At 28.9% G+C, this 21960-nt stretch overlaps 5 protein-coding genes across 11 annotated transcripts; 3 read left to right on the forward strand and 2 right to left on the reverse strand.

The window, feature by feature from the left end:
- The first annotated feature begins 70 nt into the window (after positions 1 to 70).
- GCS1 (mannosyl-oligosaccharide glucosidase) lies at positions 71 to 3670 on the forward strand. 2 transcript variants are annotated; one of them, XM_033347343.2, is made up of 5 exons: positions 71 to 131; positions 217 to 333; positions 701 to 902; positions 1026 to 1216; positions 1292 to 3670. In XM_033347343.2, the coding sequence occupies exons 2-5, from the start codon at positions 305 to 307 to the stop codon at positions 3336 to 3338; spliced, it is 2469 nt and encodes an 822-aa protein (XP_033203234.1). In that variant the 5' UTR covers positions 71 to 131; positions 217 to 304; the 3' UTR covers positions 3339 to 3670. The 2 variants fall into 2 exon arrangements, with proteins under 2 accessions (XP_033203234.1, XP_033203235.1); XM_033347344.2 differs by lacking the exons at positions 71 to 131; positions 217 to 333 and adding an exon at positions 364 to 592.
- A 612-nt stretch (positions 3671 to 4282) lies between these two features.
- On the forward strand, positions 4283 to 7358 carry Arp1 (Actin-related protein 1). 2 transcript variants are annotated; one of them, XM_033347476.2, is made up of 7 exons: positions 4283 to 4418; positions 4743 to 4807; positions 5601 to 5927; positions 6016 to 6325; positions 6457 to 6630; positions 6736 to 6798; positions 6873 to 7358. In XM_033347476.2, the coding sequence occupies exons 1-7, from the start codon at positions 4371 to 4373 to the stop codon at positions 7014 to 7016; spliced, it is 1131 nt and encodes a 376-aa protein (XP_033203367.1). In that variant the 5' UTR covers positions 4283 to 4370; the 3' UTR covers positions 7017 to 7358. The 2 variants fall into 2 exon arrangements, with proteins under 2 accessions (XP_033203367.1, XP_033203369.1); XM_033347478.2 differs by lacking the exon at positions 4283 to 4418 and adding an exon at positions 4531 to 4667.
- Positions 7359 to 8304: 946 nt separating this feature from the next.
- shtd (anaphase promoting complex subunit 1) lies at positions 8305 to 18099 on the forward strand. 2 transcript variants are annotated; one of them, XM_033347325.2, is made up of 21 exons: positions 8311 to 8544; positions 8699 to 8842; positions 8917 to 9234; positions 9310 to 9380; positions 9461 to 9573; positions 9652 to 9918; positions 10004 to 10397; positions 10486 to 10675; positions 10755 to 11160; positions 11230 to 12213; positions 12284 to 12534; positions 12617 to 12875; positions 12946 to 13449; positions 13521 to 13725; positions 13789 to 14109; positions 14191 to 14419; positions 14505 to 14710; positions 14784 to 15123; positions 15299 to 15947; positions 16012 to 16140; positions 16215 to 18099. In XM_033347325.2, exons 1-21 carry the CDS (start codon positions 8521 to 8523, stop codon positions 16298 to 16300), a joined length of 6090 nt encoding a protein of 2029 aa, XP_033203216.1. In that variant the 5' UTR covers positions 8311 to 8520; the 3' UTR covers positions 16301 to 18099. The 2 variants fall into 2 exon arrangements, with proteins under 2 accessions (XP_076480675.1, XP_033203216.1); XM_076624560.1 differs by lacking the exons at positions 14191 to 14419; positions 14505 to 14710 and having other exon boundaries at positions 8305 to 8544.
- LOC117164359 (rhomboid-related protein 4) lies at positions 16563 to 18262 on the reverse strand. 3 transcript variants are annotated; one of them, XM_076624561.1, is made up of 3 exons: positions 18004 to 18262; positions 17689 to 17856; positions 16563 to 17599 (listed from the first exon to the last, which is right to left on the reverse strand). In XM_076624561.1, the coding sequence occupies exons 2-3, from the start codon at positions 17809 to 17811 to the stop codon at positions 16979 to 16981; spliced, it is 744 nt and encodes a 247-aa protein (XP_076480676.1). In that variant the 5' UTR covers positions 17812 to 17856; positions 18004 to 18262; the 3' UTR covers positions 16563 to 16978. The 3 variants fall into 3 exon arrangements, with proteins under 3 accessions (XP_076480676.1, XP_076480677.1, XP_033203221.2); XM_076624562.1 differs by having other exon boundaries at positions 17689 to 17870; XM_033347330.2 differs by having other exon boundaries at positions 17689 to 18261.
- A 326-nt stretch (positions 18263 to 18588) lies between these two features.
- On the reverse strand, positions 18589 to 20955 carry Fbxl7 (F-box and leucine-rich repeat protein 7). 2 transcript variants are annotated; one of them, XM_033347329.2, is made up of 4 exons: positions 20811 to 20955; positions 20603 to 20724; positions 19792 to 20264; positions 18589 to 19704 (listed from the first exon to the last, which is right to left on the reverse strand). In XM_033347329.2, exons 3-4 carry the CDS (start codon positions 20249 to 20251, stop codon positions 18935 to 18937), a joined length of 1230 nt encoding a protein of 409 aa, XP_033203220.1. In that variant the 5' UTR covers positions 20252 to 20264; positions 20603 to 20724; positions 20811 to 20955; the 3' UTR covers positions 18589 to 18934. The 2 variants fall into 2 exon arrangements, with proteins under 2 accessions (XP_033203220.1, XP_033203219.2); XM_033347328.2 differs by having other exon boundaries at positions 18589 to 20264; positions 20811 to 20954.
- Positions 20956 to 21960: the final 1005 nt, after the last annotated feature.

Here is a 21960-nt window from a genome sequence, read left to right on the forward strand (position 1 = left end):
AAAAGACATCAACTCTACTTATAAAAGAATTGCATTTAACTTACTTATTTAAATATATATTTCCATTTGAAAATTTAAACAACGTACACCAATTTGGTAGTATATACATAAATGTGTACTACTAATCAAAGGTATATATAGGAATGCTTTATTTGTAAAATATGCAACTATTGGGTAAATAAAAGTAAAAATGTTAAACAGAATTGTTTTATTCAGTTCATAGTATTACCACAGACGAGTCAATGGTATTACCAGGTATAACCTCAGATGACTATACGTGCTGTGACATTATTTTCAAATATGTATGGAATGCTTTTATCATTCACTGATAAGGTCGGTAAAAATAAATGATGTAACTTAGGAGCACTGTAGTTTTACTTTTTTGCACAGGATTTTTTAATATATAAGTGTGTTTTATATTCCAATTTTTATTTAGTATCTAATAAAGCAATCATTAAATATAACCTGTAAGAATTCAAATATACCGAGTATAGGGATGAATTGAGAATTAATTTATTGTTTAATTTCACTGCTGTTTTATATCAATAGAAATTATTGTTGTTACAATAAAACACATTTATTGTTGATTAAGGTATTTATTATCACGTTTTCATATTATCTTTTTAATGATTTATGTTTGTAAATGCATGAAATTATAAACATGGAAATACCAGAAAATAATATTTATGATTTATTTCAGGGTACATAGAATGGCAAAAAATAAAATACAAGATAAATTTACAAAATCAAAACCTAAATCTGTTATTTCAAAAAAAGAAAGTAAATTTAAAATGTCCATATTGAACATTTCAGTTATGGTTTTATGCATTGCTGTTGCTATTTGGTTCAGTTATAGAGGATACTTAGAAACAAGAGTGAATACTCCATATGATGTAAAAAAGGTATGTTGTATACTTTTATTTTTATTTATTATTTTGTTTCAACTAAGTTATTAAAAATATCTTTACTTTCATACAAAAATTCTATCAAAACTAATAATGGTATTATTTACTTATGAAAAATAGCTAGTTACAGCCTCTGGATTGGATGTTGCAGACAGATATTGGGGTACCTATAGATCAGGTGTTTATTTTGGATTAAAAACTCGAGATCCACATTCTTTAATAACAGGATTGATGTGGTATTTTCCACATTTATTGCGTCAGGATAGAAGTGGCCTTAGACATTGGTGTGAACAAAGTGATAGACTAGATAGGTGAATAAAATTTATTTCATTCAATGCTATTTTGACAACTTTTTGTATAATAGTTGTTATTTAATTTGTATTTAGATATGCATGGATGGAGCATGATGGAAGAACATTTGGTGTTCAAGAAATAGTGGATAATTCAGCTATTTTAACTACTACATTTGTTAAAAGACCTGGTGGTAAACATGGTGGAGATTGGACTGCAAGAATTTCTGTAACTTCTAAGGATAAGATACGAGATGGTGAAGAAATTTCATTACTTTTCTATACTGCCATTGAAGAGAATGTTAAAGGATGGATTAAAGTTAATCTTGGTGATGAAAAACAGTTAACAGGTGTAGAGGGAAATACTCAAGGTTTAGGTTCGTTTACTATAAATCTTAATATGATACATGGAACTGTAGAGGAGCATTCTTTTCTAGCAACTGTTGCTCCTGGCTTAAATGCCTTGAAAGAAACAGTTCTCCAAAATCTAAGGATAGCATTTCATAAAGGATCATCAAAGGAATACATAGTTCTAGCAGGTGAACAAATACCATTATCGGTAGATGGAAAAAGAAGAGATGCAAATTTTATTGCAACACAAATAACAGGGAAAATTCCTTTTGAAATTGAAATTAGTTATGAATCAGGTAGTTTTATTAACAGAGTCAACAAATTAATTGGTCAAAATTATGACCGTACTTTAGAAACACACCGAAAATTATTTGATGACAAGTTTGAGAAGGTGTTTAAATTAAAGTCGAAGGGTTATACAGAAGAAGAAATTAAATTTGCAAAAATGACGCTATCGAATATGATAGGCTCTATAGGCTACTTCTATGGAAGTTCACAAGTTCAAAGTCAATATACTAAAGGTCCTGTGCCTTATTGGAAAGCACCTTTATATACTGCTGTACCTAGTAGAAGCTTCTTTCCACGAGGATTTCTATGGGACGAAGGTTTTCATGGCTTGCTTATATCAGTTTGGGATTTAGAAATCGAACTAGATATTATAAATCATTGGTTCGACTTAATGAACGTCGAAGGATGGATTCCGAGAGAAATGATTTTGGGTCAAGAAGCTCTAGCGAAAGTTCCAGAAGAGTTCGTAACTCAAATAAATACAAATGCAAATCCACCTACATTTTTTTTAACATTGCATTTTATACTTAAGCACAAAAAAGAAGAGATATTAGAAAAACATTTCCAATTTTTTGATAATTTGTACCCTCGTCTTCAGACATGGTTTAATTGGTTTAATACTACGCAAATTGGAGATATATCAAGTACGTATAGATGGAGAGGTAGAGATGGAACAACTAATAAAGAATTAAATCCAAAAACGCTCACATCTGGATTAGATGATTATCCAAGAGCTTCTCATCCAAATGTCGATGAACGACATGTCGATTTACGTTGCTGGATTGCATTTGCAGCTGATATTATGCATCAGATCAGCGAAATGTTAAGTCACTCTAATAATAAATATCAAGAGACCTATCAGTACTTATCTGATAATAGTTTATTAAATAAGCTACATTGGTCACCAAGTACACAAACGTATGCTGATTTCGGATTGCATACAGATAAAGTAATTCTACGAAAAGTAACTCCGTCTTCAAGATCACATCTACAACCGTCGGAAACAATACGAGTTGTAATGGAAGATCCAACTCTAAGATACATTGATTCTTCTTTCGGATATGTCTCGTTATTTCCATTTATTTTACAAATTATTAATCCCAGTTCTCCACAGTTAGGCAAAGTACTACAGGATTTAACCAATCCTGACCTATTGTGGACTAAATATGGCTTACGATCACTCGCAAAGATATCACCGCTTTACATGGAATATAATACTGAACACGATGGTCCTTACTGGAGAGGAGCTATTTGGATGAATTTGAATTATTTGACAGTACGAGCAACGCACTACTATTCTAACATTGAAGGTCCATATCAAGACAAAGCGAGAAAAATTTATCAGAATTTAAGAAAGAATTTAATACAAAACGTTATTAAGCAATATAAGAAAACTGGATACGTATGGGAAAATTATGGAGATGTTCATGGAGAAGCAAAAGGTAGTCATCCATTCACTGGTTGGACATCTCTAGTTTTATTACTTATGGCAGAAATTTATTAATCATAGATTCGTATTGTAAATAGTTTCATCTATAAGTATATCATTTGACTACAAGCAGAATCAAAAGATATTGCTGATATTCATATACGGTAAATGCTGTGAATATTGGCTATTTTGTTGTTATGCATAAAAATGTGATAATATCTGTAAATTATCATAAACATTTATAGGAATGTATACTTTTTTATATAATAGAATGATACTGATTAAATGGAGACATAAATTTTAAGAAATAACAATAGTACAGAACTCTTATCTACAAGTATTGTAATCACGTAAAATTAATTATGTACGAAATCTATTTTAATAGAGATCTTAAATAACATAAACAATTTACATATTTTTAGATTAACTCCCTAACTACTTCTACAATATAGTGATTATAATTTAAGTTAATAAGTATTAAAATAAATTTTTGGTTCTTATGTAGATTATATTTGATTTTTATATTTTATTTATAATTATTATCTTATAATATCCCAATAAGGAATAATCAAATAAAACATTCTTCAATGTTGGCTGTGACTAAATGAAACAGAAATTATTTTATGAATTTTATTTAATATACGCCTTTATAAAAAAAATATGTATACTTAATTATTTTTAATATTTTTGTTGTATACATTATATATCTTAACAAATATTTAATAAGATTTATATATATATACATATATATATATATATATATATATATATATATATATATATATACACATATATATACATATATATATATAACATATATATATATATATATATATATATATATATATATATATATATATATATATGTGTGATTTACGATAAGTAATCGATAAGAATGATCACATTTAAATATGTATTTTGAAACTTGTCAGAAAAATTGAATGAACAATTGGCAAACCTGTTTGTGACTAGTAACAAGTAATTTTATTTCGCTAAGCTGTCAATAACTCTCTCCAAAACTCACCAGAGAATAGGTGTGCAACTGTGGGGTTACAGTTGTGAATTTCCAAAGTTCTTACATAAAATAGTACGATTTTTTAGATAACTATGGAACCGTACGATGTGATAATTAATCAACCCGTAGTTATCGATAATGTAAGCAATATATCAAAATATCTAAGTCTTCAAATAATTTTACGTTCTTTAAATCAGTGTGTCAAATTCAATTCTACCATAATGTCGGCTCCTAAGCAACGCTCAAAATTTTTCTCTTTTTCTTTAAAACTATGAATATTGTGATATATTATGTGATCTTCTTACATTTTTTCGTGTCATTTCTGTTATTAATATTTTATTATACAAATAGGTTATATCTAATAAAACTGGTGACCTAATAGAAATACAGTAATTTTTGTAGTTTAAAATCGATAATGATATTCAATGATAATGTTATAATGATCTTTTTATTTCCTTTTTTAGGGTTCTGGTGTAATTAAAGCAGGATTTGCTGGCGATCAGATACCAAAATGCAGATTTCCAAACTAGTAAGTAAATCTTCTGCTACCACTTAATTAATATTCTTGACAGCTTTCTGTTTGCTTGGAGGTTATTGACAGGCAGTAGATTGTAAGATAATTTCAAGTATTTTGAGTTCTCAAGATTTATATTGTTCTATAGTTTTTTAGTTTGCTTAATGTACTGTGTTAATTATACAAGGTGTTTCAGAATATGTGGGCACAACTTCACTGATGGATTTAACACTTCAGAATAAGAAAAAAGCTCATATCAACATGGCTCAATATGATCTTGTTTCCATGATACAGCCATACTTGTATTATATCAATTATTTACCTGACTTTACAGAAATTGCATAAAATAACCACTTTTGGCATGAATACAAGCTTATAGATGTCTCAGCACAGCATTCAGCAAGGTCATACATTAAATGTTTATCTGCCATTTCTGTATTTGTATAATTTGCCATTATTGTCGATGTTATAAAATATAGGCACTCAATAGATATACTGCTATTATGAATGATACGATTGAATTGATTTGGGAACATTAAAAGGGAATGTTTACATAATACAGAGTGTTGTAGAATATTTATAAGATCGTACATAATATATTGAATGTTATTTGTAAACAAATAAAGAACTTAGTTTATCAAAAGAATTTTTGGAAAACAGAAATTTGGCTGTAACTCAGAAACAGGGTCATATGTTTATATGAACTGTTTTTGTTATTTTAATGTGTTGAATTCAATATGCGTTCATTTAAGTGAAGTTATGTCCATGTGTTCTGAAACACCCTGCATATATTAATAATTTTTTGCAGTATTGGCAGACCCAAACATGTACGTGTTATGGCTGGTGCTTTAGAAGGAGATCTTTTTGTGGGCCCAATAGCAGAGGAACATCGTGGTCTTTTATCTCTTCGTTATCCAATGGAACATGGAGTTGTTACAGATTGGAATGACATGGAAAGAATTTGGTCTTATGTTTATAGTAAAGATCAATTAGCAACATTTAGTGAAGAACATCCAGTTTTGTTAACAGAAGCACCGCTTAATCCAAGAAAAAATAGGGAAAAAGCTGCAGAAATATTCTTTGATACATTCAATGTTCCAGCTTTGTTTGTTTCAATGCAAGCTGTTCTTAGTCTGTAGGTATTCAGTTTTAATAAACTGTATTTTTTGTACAATATCATTAAACGGTTAATAACATTCTCATTATTTAAATTCAATTTAAAGATATGCCACAGGGCGGACTACAGGAGTAGTTTTAGATGCTGGAGATGGTGTCACACATGCAGTACCTATTTATGAAGGTTTTGCTATGCCTCATAGTATTATGAGAGTTGATATAGCAGGACGTGATGTCACAAGGCACCTCCGGCTTCTTCTACGTAAAGAGGGTATTAATTTCAGAACTACAGCAGAATTTGAAATTGTTAGAACAATTAAAGAAAGAGCATGCTATCTTGCTAGTAACCCTCAAAAAGAAGAAACTATTGAAACAGAAAAATTCCAATATATATTGCCTGATGGAAGTTACTTAGAGGTAATAATATATGTTGTTTCTTTAAAATTAGTTGTTACTTATACAATTTATGTGTATATCAATATATTTTAAATTTATATGAAAAATTTTATTATGTAATGTATGCAGAGTATGGTATTTATTTGCAATAGATTGGACCAGCACGGTTTAGAGCTCCTGAAGTGCTCTTTAGACCAGACTTAATTGGAGAAGAATGTGAAGGACTTCATGAAGTATTAACATATTCCATTCAGAAATCTGATTTAGATTTAAGAAAGGTATTATTCCAAAACATTGTCTTATCAGGAGGATCTACATTATTCCGCGTAAGTATAAAATTAATAAAATATTTTTCATGTATTAATATATACATATTAATACATATCAAATTAAATTTTATAAACATTAAATATGTGTATTTTGTATGTTAGGGATTTGGTGATAGATTACTATCTGAGATTCGTAAAATGGCACCGAAAGATATAAAAATTAGGGTATGTATAACGTGCAATAAACACTATTTGCAACTCGATATTCGTTTGTTAAGAATGTTTAAATTTTAATATAGATATCAGCTCCTCAAGAACGATTATATAGTACTTGGATTGGAGGTTCTATTTTAGCTTCTTTAGATACTTTCAAGAAGATGTGGGTTAGTAAAAGAGAATATGAAGAGGATGGTATTAGAGCAATTCATCGTAAAACATTTTGAACTTAATTTAGGAAGATTTACGATGTTATGTCAAATAATTTAAGTACAACACATAAATAATGGCACAGTCGGCACAAAACTCGACATGTACCGTATTTACCATGCTCTTTGAATGCTTTTAATACTGCAATTTTAAGAAACTGTTGCTTTAACTGTTCTTTTTTAATGAAAATATATTCCAAGGGATCATAAAATGTCGTATTTAACGAATTAAAAAGAAACGTAATGCAAAAACAGTGTAATATGATTTATTTTATACTTCGAAAGTTTATGTAAAACTTTTAATATGCAAATATTTATTTAGTCATAGTTTTAAAATAAAAGTTTTATTATATTTTTAAATGATATCTATTTATTAAGATTCCTTGGAAATGTACATAAAAATTTCCAATGCTAGATACATTTTAACTTTTCAAGATAAATTTACTTGTAAAAGTAAACACTATATTACTTGTAGATTTGAATGAAAATCTCTTCTTTTATAAAAGTACCATCTTTCTAAGTTATTATATTTGTTTTTATACTATTTATAATTTTATTATATTTAATACAATAAAATAATAGACTATTCTATTAAAACATAAATGAAATGCTTTGGTTAACCAAATAATCGTTATAAAGAAGATAATGTAATTTCTATCTCTAGTAACAAGTTTGCAAAGTATTTGTAAATATGTATGCTTTGGTAAAATAAATCTATAAACTCTTTACAAATATGCTGATTATGTCAAATTTTATAATCAAGCGGTAACAATGGCAAATTCCACAATTTCATATGCAATAAAAAAATTGCAATATATTAAAACCGCAAATATTAAAAATTTGAAAATATTTAATAGTAATTTTATTATGAAGGTACCAGAAATATTTATATTTGAGTTTGTATATTTTTCTAACGATAATAGAATTATTGAACGTCAGTTAGTTGTTTGAGATCTTATTATTTACTTCTTACTCACTTATGTATAAGAACATTTTTATAATTGTAATAATTATTTTCATGATTGTTGGATATTGTTATCATTTTCTGCATAATTTAACTTATTAATTAAGTTATTTTAAAAGCTATATTTTATTTATCATAAATTATAATTAATAATCAGTATTGTAAAATTAATATTGTAATATTTATATTGTTTACTTTAACAACTTAACTATAATTTATAATCAAATGTATAATTATATAATTTATAATAAAAAGATTAAATTAGTTATTATTAGCGCAAAAGGATTCTATCATTTAGATAAAGGAAGTACATTATTAAGTAAATATAATTCTATGTTAAATATTTATCCAATATATTATAGCATGAAGTTTATGTAGTTATGTACTTATATATATTCGAATATGGCGACGTCCATAGTGACGCAACGTTTAGCAACATTGTATTTGCACAAATATTTTCAAATAATTCTAAGAAACAATCTAAAATAAATACTATCATATTATTTACCTAATTCTTAATAATTAGATTCTGCAAATCTGGATGAAACTAAGGAAAAGATGATTGCCGCCTCAGAACCGGTGGTAAGTCAAATGTTTTTTAGGTTATAATATAATTAATAAACATATAATTAAATTGTGTAAGGTATTGTTTTCTATTAATATTGAACATTTTTTTCAATCTAAACTGATATATTAATATATTGAAAAATTATGATTCTAACTCTGTAACACGAAGGAATATATTCCTGGTGGAAGACAAATAATTTTACGACATCCTGAATCAGTGACTAATCAACAACTATTAAACAATCAAACAGTTGAAGGAGAAAGTATTTTGCTACAAAAATTTAGTGAAGTAAACATTTCAGATACATTGCCAGTAAGTATATATAATGGTTTTATTCGCATTAATGAATATTTAAAGTTTCTAATACATCAATTATATACATGTAGAAGGAATTTTGGATTGTGCGTGAAAATGATACATGTGGTGAAGAAGAATTATATTGTTCAGGCAAAATTGCAATTCATTCAAAGGGCAATCAAACTGCAAAGATATTAGAAACAACATATACTTGTGAAACAGACATTAAACATGCACTATGGTGCAAATTTCATACTAATATACCTGATCATTTAGCAAGAGGAAAAGAGACAGATGAAGAAGATAATTCTGATAAAACGATAGAATGTATTTGTTTAATTGATTCATATACTCTTAAAGTATTTACCAATCTTGGAGAAGATTATGTATCTAGTTTACAATTTCAGGTAATATTTTAATTAAATATGATATTTAATTAAAGACTTATAATTACATTATAGATTTTTTATCTTATAATTTAGGTATCTGCTGTGTGGTCAACAAGGTATGGAATTTTGTTGGAAAAAACACAAGTTCCCATATCAGAAACAAGGTATATTTTTTGATCTTTAAAATGCTTGTATAATAACAGTTCTAAACGTGCATGAATAATATTATGATCAATGTTTGTAGATATACATCATTGGAAAGAAATAGATTACAACTACATAATGACACAAATTTGCCAGTGGTATTTTCTCTTACACATCCTTTAGATGAAATTTGTCCCGTACTTATTAAGCATGGTATTATTATAAATTTTACAAATTTTTCTATAATACTTTAGGTCAAAGAATATAATTAATATATGATTTGATTTATAGGAAACATATCATACATGTATGATTCAAATCAACAAATTGTATTTACTAGTTCTGAACCATCTTTGGCTGTGATATATGATACAAAGACTGGGTTACATTCTGTATATAAAATACGTAAAGCTTCAACAGAAGAGTGTCAAATGGTTTGTGGAAATAGTGATACTACTCCTAGTATGTTTAATCAATCTGCAAGTGCTTCACCTTTAAACATTGGGAGTAATCTTTCCTGTAATAAAAGTACAAATAAGGGACACTTAAGTATATTTGGTAAACACAATACAATCGCATAGAGAAATCGTTTAATTTGGAAAAATTAGAATTTTCATTTAAAATATACGTATCTGCGTTTTAGGGGTACCAAATCCGCAATTTAATATAGGATTAGGAATGTCAAATAGTCCATTTGGTTCTCGAACATCTTATACTACTACATGCTCAGGAGGTCCATCACCATCTCAACAACAACAGCAGCATTCAAGATCTCAGAGTCCAATGGCAACTATTTCACGTTGTCAATCTCCTACCCATTCTGCTTTCTCACCTTTACTCGGAGCACCTGCAAATTCGATCATTCATCATACAAGGTTGCATCAAACAGTAATGGCTTCTGTATTAAATCAGACACAAAATAGTCCTTTTGGTAGCTGTAGTAACATACAATTACAGGACGTTATTTCACCAAGTAAACCTTTATACCCAGAAATATGTCTTGATCATGTATGGACTGAGAATGTTGGAATTCCAAAGTATATATAATATTTTCATATAAATCTTGTAAATTTTTTTCATATTTTCTAGTGTGTTCAAACAGTAAAACATTAATATTTTTTTAAGGGATGTTATATCCAGTCGAGCGTCAAAGGTTTTTTTGTCATCAGATTTCGTGGGGCAGAACTATTTATGTTACTTAGTTCCACATAGATCTCAACTTTCTTTAGTAAGGCTTGAGAAAACAAATAAACAACAACAAATTATTTTCGGCATGGTAACAAACATTGTAGCTAAGGGTGCTGTTAATATACCAGTCAGTACTTACTAACATTTCGTAATATAATATTTAGTTATTAGAATAAAAATATAAGACGTACCATTTTATATTTCAGAGTTTACATATAATAGCGATAATGGATCTATCAAATGCAGTGGTATTATATTCAGGAGTGACTTGTATTGGAAAATTACATGTAACAGGAATACTTCCAAATTTAACCGGATATAACTATTTTTTATCTAATATCAATCATAAATTAGGTTCTCCATTTCCACGACGAAGTTCGTTAATTTCACAAAACTGTGCTGCTTCTCACGATATTAAATTTGAAGAAGGATTACACTTGTTAAGTCCTGTAGGTGGTAACTGTGCAAGACCACCTATTTTGTTAGAGAATTCTTTGATAGAGAATAATTTTCTTGTTTTAAAAGAAGCTGTCGGAAATAAGATTACTTTAGAATACGGGAGTAAAAATTATTTTCGAATAACGTTACCAACATCTAGTACCTCTCCCTTGGGTAAGCATACATATGTTTATAATTATATTTGATTTAATAGCAAATTATTTTTTTCTACATTTTTTACAGTAACTAAATGTTTACAAACGTTAAGAAGTGTTTTACAAAAAGATTTAGCAATGCAATTATTGGTAAAATGGTATGGGGCACGAAATGCTCCTGGACCTCAAGATTTTTCATCAGAACAGGAATGGTATCTTTTTCTTGTAGTTTTATTTACATTATTAGGATATGAAGTAGAAAAGTTACAATTAATTCAGAAGAATGAAAAAGATCAACTCAATGAACGCAATAGTCCTATAGTAGTATCAAAGAAACAAAAAACAAATAATTCTGGTTCAAATGATGATTGGAAATACATGACGAATTTTATGAAAAATGGAAGTTCTAAAATTTTTATTTCAAATATACTTGGCCTACAAAAAACGTCTAATATAATTCAAACATCTGTGCCACATATTATAGAATCAAACAATACAGGAAAAATAAATACGCAGTCTATTTTATTTCCGTATTTTCCGCTCGTCCTTCTTTCTTTACATCTTTTATATGAAGAATTGAAGCTGAATTGTGTAATGTCAGAAAGTTTACATCTGCTTGCACAATTATTGTACCAATTAAGCTTGGATTTAAAATTCGATGTATATGCTCATCATTATTTTCTTGATTTTCAATCTGTCTATTACTTAAAAAATGCAGTGTCTCAAATGAAAGAAGCAGATTTGCAGAAGATTACTATGCCGAATTATATTCCATTAAAACCACCAAACATATTTGAAACGTTAAATAATTTGTTAAATGGAATGGAAGTGACGCCATTCCCTTATTTAAGTCAAGTAAATTTAAAGACGAAAAATATAATTTATTTAATAGCACTCATAGCAAATGAAAATAAACCTATTGTGCTAGAAATCGATAGATTTATAAAGCATATAATACCAGTTGGAAGTCGTATAGATTTTCAAGAAAGCGGAAATAAATTCGAAAAAGAAATATGTAAAAATATTGAATGTTCTGCGATAGATAGAATAGTATTACTATATCATGAATTAGGTAAGTTTTTAATACTTCAAATATCACTATTTTTAATCATGAATTAAATGTTGAAATATTCTATTCTCAGGCATGAACAAAAAAGATCTTGAAACATTACCTCCTGGTGTATCATTGCTGTTAAAAGATATAATGTACAGGTGTAGAGAACGTCCTCCATCAAATTGGCCAATGCAAGTGTACGAATTAGTTGATCGACAAGATTTATCTGCATTGGGCGAACATTTAAAATCATCTGTATTAAATCACTTAGAAAATGAAGGAAAAAATTATTCGATTAAAGATCCTGAACAAGATGATGGGATGGAATTTGATGATGCTGTATGTTTAGATAATATTTATAAATACGAAATGTATTCGGGAGGTATTACTTGTTACACATATTAATTATGATGTTATATAGGTATTAAAGTTGAGATTTAACAAAGATCATAGAATAGCAGAAGTTCGAAAACTTCTAAATTCGTCAAAACCGGTAAGGATAGCGATAGTTCAGAGGCCAGATGTAAGTGACCATGAATTTATAGAAGAACAGGAGAAACATTTACATGCACTATGCACAAGAACGATGGCACTTCCAGTAGCTAGAGGCATGTTTACACTCAGAACTTCAACTCCTATTATTACAGAGCAGTTACCAATTCCTCGACTTTGCTTGACTGGTACGAACCAACAATAGCATTCGTATTTCTAAAAATTTTTAACAATCGTAAAATGTCCTTATATGTATAGGAAAAGCACCTCCTCGTGGAACAACTGTAGAACTAGCTCACATAGATGTCCCACCAAATATGAATTTATGGCCATTATTTCATAATGGTGTAGCTGCAGGTCTACGTATTCATCCAGATGCATCTAATATCGATTCTACATGGATAGTATATAATAAGCAACAACAGGGCGAATTTGGTATTGAACATTCGGGATTCTTAATGGCACTTGGTCTAAATGGTCATTTGAAGAATTTAGCACCTTATAGCATGTATGAGTACTTAGTTGAATGTCATGAGGCTACCAATGTTGGACTTCTATTAGGATTGTCAGCAACTCACCGTGGTACAATGAATGTTTCTATGACTAAATTATTATCTCTTCATGTGGAAACTCTGTTACCTCCGACAAGTATTGAATTAAACGTTCCACAGAATGTTCAGGTTGCTGCATTAATGGGAGTTGGTTTAGTGTACCAAGGAACTGCTCATAGGCATATTTCACATGCTTTATTATCAGAGATTGGTAACTATTCAATATAAAATTATAACATGTAGTTGTATATGACTTTACCAAATTAATTAAATTATTTAAAGGCAGACCTCCAGGACCTGAAATGAAAAACTGTATAGATCGAGAATCTTATTCTTTAGCAGCAGGTCTTGCATTAGGTTTGGTAGTATTAGGATGTGGAGGTGGGCCAGATTTAGCTAATATACCAGACACTTTACATTATTACATGGTTGGAGGACATGTTAGACCTTTTACAGGAGCACAAAAAGACAAATATAAATCACCTAGGTAAACATTTTGTATTTAATTTTGTAAAACATTTTATATTTTTCTTTTTTCTTATAATTTCAGTTATCAAATACGAGAAGGTGATTCCATAAATATTGATGTGACAAGTCCTGGAGCAACTATAGCTCTAGGTCTTATGTATTTCGATACAGGAAATAAAGCAGTAGCAGAGTGGATGCAAGCGCCTGATACTCAATATTTATTAGATTTTGTACGACCTGATTTCTTACTATTAAGAATATTAGCAAAATCACTTATTCTTTGGAATGAAATTGAACCAACCAAATCCTGGGTTTCTAGTCACGTTCCTAACATTGTTTATAAATACAGATTACAAAAACCAACTTCTGAAATAGGGCAGAATGTAGATTTGGAAACCATGAAGTTAGTATATAGAATATACTTGTATTTAATAAGATTAACGTAATATCTTCCTTATACTAATTAATGTTAATTAAAATACAGCCAAGCTTACTGCAATATAATTGCGGGTGCCTGTATGGCTTTGGGTTTAAAATTTGCAGGGACTGCCAATAGAAATGCTTTTAAAACTTTATATAATTATGCTCAGATGTTTACGGCATTATCACATAAAACTATTGCCGAACTAGCAGGAAAATCAACCATTGAAACTTGTTTAAATGTTACCCTACTTTCTGCTGCTGTTGTAATGGCTGGAACAGGGAACTTAGAGGTAAATTTAATACGTGAATTATTAGTCATTAATGAATTATGTAATGTTTTTGTGTTTGTTGACTTATTGATACTAAATTGCATAGATTATGAGAATATGTCGACACATAAGAACTCGTGTGGGCCCTGCGAGTAACGTTGTTACATATGGATCTCATTTAGCAACACATATGGCTCTTGGTCTACTTTTTCTTGGAGGAGGGAAATATACTCTTTCTAATAGTCCTAGTGCAGTAGCTGCTCTTATAATTTCCCTTTTTCCAAAATTCCCAACACATAGTAATGATAACAGGTTAATAATAGAATAATAGCTTATTTATAAAAATTGACTTCTAACCTTAATAATTATTCTTACTAATTATTAGGTATCATTTACAAGCTCTACGACATTTATATGTATTGGCTGCTGAACCACGTGTAATTTTACCTAGAGATATTGATAGTGGTCAGTACTGCTATGCAACAGTGCATTTAACATTCGAATCTGAAAAAGATGGCGATGGACAAGATTTAATACTTCAAGCACCATGCTTACTGCCACAATTGTGTACTATTAAAAAAATTGAACTAAAAGACGATCGATATTGGGAAATCATTTTTGTAAAAGATCATAACTGGCAACAACTTGAGAATATGCTCAAAAAGTGTGAAACGTTAGATGTTAAACAGAGAGCTGGTTGTTTACCATATATAGAGGATCCTCATGTAATTATCTTTTGGTCCTTCATATCAAATTAAAAGTATTACTATTACTTTATTATTTATTGTAATCCTTGCTTCTCAACTTAGGATGGCTTCTGGATTACATCATATAGTACATAAATATAAGTATATAAACATATTAACATTTAATATTATCTTTTTTCTAAATATGTTTCAGGGTTTTAGAAGTTTAATTGCTCAAACTTTAACAACAGAAAATGTTATCGCGTGGGCTGCTCGTCCTGAATGTGTAACTTCTTTTACAAATGATAAAACTATTTTAAATATAGTAAAATGTTTTTTACAATGGCCCAAACAAAATAAAACTAAAACTGAGATTAGCTTCAAGATGCAATCTTGTGGTAGTTTAGCTAAAAATAGTTCTGGGTACCTATCACAAAGCTTGAGCAACACATCTGAAAGAATAAGTGGTAGTTGGAATGAGCAATCAGATTCTTCTAATGAAAAAATGGAAATTGTAGAAACGTTATCTTGTTCAAAAGATGCAAATTCTTTCTGTAAATATGACGGACAACATTCCGAAATGACAGAGTTCGAAAAACAGTTTCTACACACATTTGCTATAATTGTGTATGAATGTGTAATAAAAGATAAAGTGAGTCTCCTTCCTTTATGGGTGAATTTAATAAAAAGTATGGAAATTATTGAAAAAGAACCAAACAGCTTCTCCATATGGCAAATAAAACTTGTTTCATCTCAAATGTTAAAAAAGTCTTACATAGAAAGCAAAAATCCTGTGCTTGGTACAGAAAGTATACTTGCAATTAAACAAAACATTTCATATATTATGGATAGCTGGGAACGTGGTAAGTACTATATGTTTTTAATATTAAATGTATATTTTTTCAATATTTAACAATTTTTTTGTAGAATTAACACCTCATATAAAGTCTTATTTAACAAGTGGAAACATTGAGGAAAATATACCATTATTGCAAAGAATGTGCACATATTTCGTATTTTATGACATTCCATATAAAATGGATTACCAGACAATCTGTAAGTTTACCTGTTTACTGATATATTTCTATGCTGATTTATATTTGTTATGATTAACCTCAATATATTTTTAGTGGCATCATTATTAAACACAGAAGCAAAATCTAAAATACCTAATGTAACATGGTACAAATTATATAAAATATTAAAATCCAGCTAATTGTGTTACTGTGAATAATTGATACAAGTTTTGTATAAAATATTTGGAAAAAAAATTGATCATTAAATTAACTCATGTTTATAATTCATTATATATATATTGAAAAGATATACGGAGATTGTAGACTGATAATTTTTATAACCTGTTATACATGAACTAAATTTTGTTGCATATGTAATTCTTTCTCATGTATCATAAAATGCATAAAAATATATACAATCCAAATTCGTATAAACAAAGTGTTAATAAGATAACAATATAATTAACAGAAAATTAATTTATTATTCTATCTATTGTAATAAATATTATTTACAATATTAAACAATTTAAAATATAGCTTGACAGTTTTTTATATGTGTATATGTATATATGTAATTTGTAAATAATTTTAATATTCTTTTAATTACGGCCTGGAGAAACTATTGAACAGACATTAGATTGAAAAGAAAACTTATACAATTAAAGAAAATATTCTGTTTTAACATCCATAAATATATATATATATATTCAACGATTTGTGTAAGTTGGAAGCATGTGCTGTTTGGTACTTAAGTTGTATCAGTCAATCAATATCCAGTTATACAATCTTTTAGGTGAATTTTTTTAAGATAAACATTGGAGTTCTTGGTAATAATAATTTAATATCTCTTGTCATTTGAAATTTATAACAGTTTCAATTTACCTGAATAATGAACTACGTCTTCTATAAAATTGTTCTTCATGTATAATAGGAATACCAGTTATGCCATATATCATGTTATCAACTATTTCACCAATAAAAGTATAACAATATAAACAACCAACTAAAATACCCCCAAGATGTCCTATAAATGAAGATTGTGGAACTAACAGATGAATTAAAATTAGTTCAACCCAAACAGCAATTTTACTGGAAACTCTAAATCCTCCAACATCCTGAATTCTATCATACTCTTCACAAACTACAATTACTTTTAATGCAAATAAAATAGCAGAGAAACCAATAGCACATTGTGTATAATATCCATAATCCCCTGTTAACTGCATTAAAGCATAGCCTAATCCTGTATACATAGTACTGCATCCAAACGAAAGAATAGCTAATAGCATGACAAAATTTATTGTTCCATACATAGGTTCTAAATATGAACCTTTCAAGATCAAAGATACCATATTATAATACAAGTGCATATCTGAACCATGTTCAAAGTTTGATATTAAGAAAGAATTCCAATCATGGTATTTAAATACTTTTATTGCTGATATGCATACTTCCTCTGCATTCCATGGAACTTTTATCAAACCAACATATAGTAAAACCTGTAAAATGATTACTTTTTTGTATAAAATAATAATTACTTTGATTTATCAACTTCATTCATGTAGAGATTACATTATTATTTATTCACCTGTGCGATAATTGTAATTAAAGTAGCTGGTGGAATTTTATCAATACCATAGTTTAGAGCTTGCATACATAGCAAATAAATGCCGTATTGTAAACCCTGTTGTCTCCTTTGAATAGGTCTCATGACGTTGTATTAATTTACGAATGTGAAATGTTCTTTCGTTTATAACTTGGATCATAAAGCTCAAAACAATTTGTTGTTTTTTATATAGGTTATGTTTCACATAGGTTACAACACATAAAAGCAAAATGGATAAAAATTTTACCGTATAAAATATTTCTACTGTATCACGTAACATTTATGCTTCATAATTACCTATTATAATTTGTTGTTATGACTATAGTGCAATGATTTTATTAAAATCAAATACAGCACTTTGACAAACGTTTATTACGTTAGGCCGTCAAGAAATTTAGCTTATTCAACATTATTCAGCACCAACTGGAAAAATTTGTAAATTTCACGAATAAATAAATTGTGAAGATAGGAGGTCAAACCAAGAAGCTTTCTTGTTTTTTCTAATTGTGAACTTTACGTCAGTTGTATGATCTTTATGATGAACTTTCTGGTTTTGAATTAGCAACAGCTCTTTGCAATCAGAATTCTGTGAATCATAATTATTCCAAACTTCGTTGATGGAGAGGTTTCAATCCGAATCCAACGTGTAAAATATATCATTTACAGTGTCATAAGCATCGGCAATTTTCCTATTCATTTCTGCTTGTATCTCGTATTACATTACATGCTTTCCTCTAACATGTTGTTTTATTTACATATAAATTTACAATAGTATGCATAAATATGATGACCTTCCAAATTATATTACTTCAGCATTCGTTTAAAATTGCTTTTGATGAAAAAATTATGGAACATCAGCATACTTTTCTCAATTTTGTAAAATTTGTTTAAAAGGCTTTTATTTATAAAATAAATATACAAATTACATGAAACTTTGCTATTAATTTCCGTGTATTAAGTTATAAAATCAATAAATAGCAAAAAATTTGTTTTCGCATATTACAAACCGCATAATATATATGCCTAGTGCATACATATATATATAATATATAAACACGTGAAACATAATATATATGTATATATGTGTGTGTGTATATATATATTTATATATATATATAGCTGGTCAGCCGCTTTTTTTACAAATTAGTATCTAAATAAGTGCTAAGATAAGTATGGTTAATAAATAGGTTGTAAATAAGATTAATAAAGAATGGTTTAGAAGACTCAATCAGCTTGAAAAACCAGGATTTGTGTGTTCTATGATGCATCTACGGCAATAACGTTTTACTGCTCGGTATCCAACCCATGTAACCCTCGGGCATTCGCCAATATTGAGCTGCCTCAATCCTCGTACGTAATATGCTAATGCTTCTAATCCAGCATCTGTGACACGCTCACAACCACATAAAGATAATTTTTTCAAATTTGGACATCCAGTAGAAAGGGCTTCAAGAGTTGCATCACCAATATCACATTTCCCTATATCAAGCGCTCTTAAACGCGGACATCCACGTGCCAAAGCTAACGTAGCACTATCACTAAGTGCTTCACAGCCACGGGCATTTAAATACCTCAATTTATAACAGTGTCTAGCAACAACCAACAGACCAGCGTCTGACACGCGATCACATTTTCCCACTGAAAAGTAACGTAAAGATGGACCAAGACGTGCTGCCAATTCGCGTACTCCATAATCTGTGATTTTTACGCAATCAGAGACAGATAATTGACGCAAATTGCAACAATAGGAAGCAATCGCTATAAGACTGGCATCAGTTATACGCACACATCGTCGTAAATATAAACAAACAAGATGTGGCATGCGAGACAGTGTCAATACCAAGCCAGAATCTTCAATACCATGACAATCACTGAGATCTAATGATTGTAACTGTAACGTTGTTATTCGACTACACGCTCTTGTTACGCTGACACATCCTGTTAAGTCCAATTCCTTTAGATGTATGCAATTATCTAAGATAGCTGTCACATTTGTGTCTGTAACACGTCGGGAATGTCGTAAAACTAATGAAGTTAAACTTAAAAATGATAATTGGGCAAAAATCCCAGCTAAGCCAACAGCACCTTCGAGCATCAGACGACGGATATAAGTGTGGCATCCTCGTCTGGTTAAGGCATTCAAAGCAGCTGTTGCATTTTGGGGATAACGTATTTCTACTTCTTTCCAAAGAGATGGATGCCATGCTATTTCCCAAAGACGCCTGCAAGTTTGAGCAACAGAGCATAGATCTCTGGTACCAAGCCAACTAAATATCTTTAATAATAAAGTATCATCCAGTTGACACAAATCCACGACATAAATGCACTTCTGTTGTAATAAAATTTGTTGTCTAATTGGAACTGATATAACTGCTGATGAAGACGTAGAACGGCAAACATTGTTATCTAATGTATGATATCCTAGGTCAATTGCATCTGATGTTGGTCTGTATAGACCAACCTTTTGGGATGAATATGGAGTTTCTCTTTCAGAGCTGTCCTTTTCCCCAAAGGATGGAAGGAGAAGTGGACATGATCCATCCATTCCATGCTCTATTCTGAATTAAAAGAAATAAAAACGTTTCTTCAAACTGCATAGAGATCAAAGAAGTTAATTAAAATTATATCATAATTTCTTTATGTTTTGTTATTTTAATATTATTTTTGAATCTATATTCTATATATATTTTAATAATATTTACACTTCTAAATAAGACTTCAGAAAAAATACATTGGTAAAAAATGAAAATAAGTTTTAGAAATGAAAAAAAATAGCTTTATATATAGCATTGGGACTTAAATTTCGCGGGTATATGGATAGCCAATTAATTAGCTTATTAAGTAAATTAAATATCATAATTTAGGGCTGAGCAAATTAAAAAAAATATTTACTTACTATTGTGCGACAAATAGAAAAATTAGCAACAATACGTAACATTGCGGAACAATATCGATCTATTTGGCACTGCCTCCATTTTGATCTTATATTCCAATTCTTGAACCAGCTGGAGATCGTAGCTATTTCATATAATAAAATTACAACATATTAATATTTTTTGAAATATTAATTAATACCTGAACTTTAAAATTACTTAATTACATACTCAGAATTACAAATCGCAGCTAAAATGTTAATTTCAAAATATGCTTATTTATAAGGCCCCAATATTGTCGATAAATCCCCACTTTTTAAATAGACCTTCTTAGGGTTATTTTCATCAATCAATTTTATGATATTAAACATTTTTTTATACAGTGAAAATTCAATATAAATTTTTATTATTTGCAGTTTATAATAATTTGTACTTTCCTTTACATTTCTATACTTCACTTCTTTTAAACAAATCACAATATAAAATAAAGTAAGAATGTACAAAATATGTACCATTATAAATGTGAAATTGTACCATTAAGTTAATTTGTTATAATTGTATATGAAATGTATATTACAATTTTTATAAAATATGTACGCAATATAATTACAAAATTGTATTGAAAGAAAACCACATAATCATCGTAGGTTTAATAGGTTTAATTTCGCAATTCAATTTTGTAAATCCGCCTTGAACATTTATAATTTTATACACGATTGTATACTGTGTATACATCATACATGCCTGTGCGACATGTGTACGACCATGCTTTAAATATAGTACATACTATAAATTACATAATTTTATTGTACGTATAGGTTACTTTCAATAATTGTTTGTTATAAAGTTAAAATTAATTTAACTATAACCATTTTATCAAAATGGCTAATACTTCAGCTAATGTAGTTATGTCAAAGACCGTAAAGAACAGAAGTAATTTCGAAGATGAAGTCAAAAAAAGAAGTTTAGAAGATTAGCGAAAGATTAAAGAATTAGGAGCAAGAAAAGTTACCAGCTGCTTTTCATTCAGACTGATTCATTATTTATAAAAATGTAATGTATAAAAAATGAACAACGTAGATACCATGTCTTATATAGATTAACGTATTTAATGAAACGCGAACAAAATTGTTGTATTATTTTTTGCAAATTATAATTCATCAGATTCTGAATAATTTAATAAATAAATTTTTATTGCAGTTTTCAGTTAGATTTTCTTAGATTAAACATAGCCTCGTTTAACAAACTTTATCTTTATGAATGTATTACCATATTCAAAGCTATATGTAATATATATGTACTTGGTATTAGTTTCAAATTTGAATTCCTATGCGACAATAACCAGTTTTAAACATAATATGTGTTTAAACTCTACTTATCA

This window comes from Bombus vancouverensis, chromosome 15 (genome assembly GCF_051014615.1).
Source record: "Bombus vancouverensis nearcticus chromosome 15, iyBomVanc1_principal, whole genome shotgun sequence".
In the NCBI taxonomy this organism is placed as follows: Eukaryota; Metazoa; Arthropoda; class Insecta; order Hymenoptera; family Apidae; genus Bombus; species Bombus vancouverensis.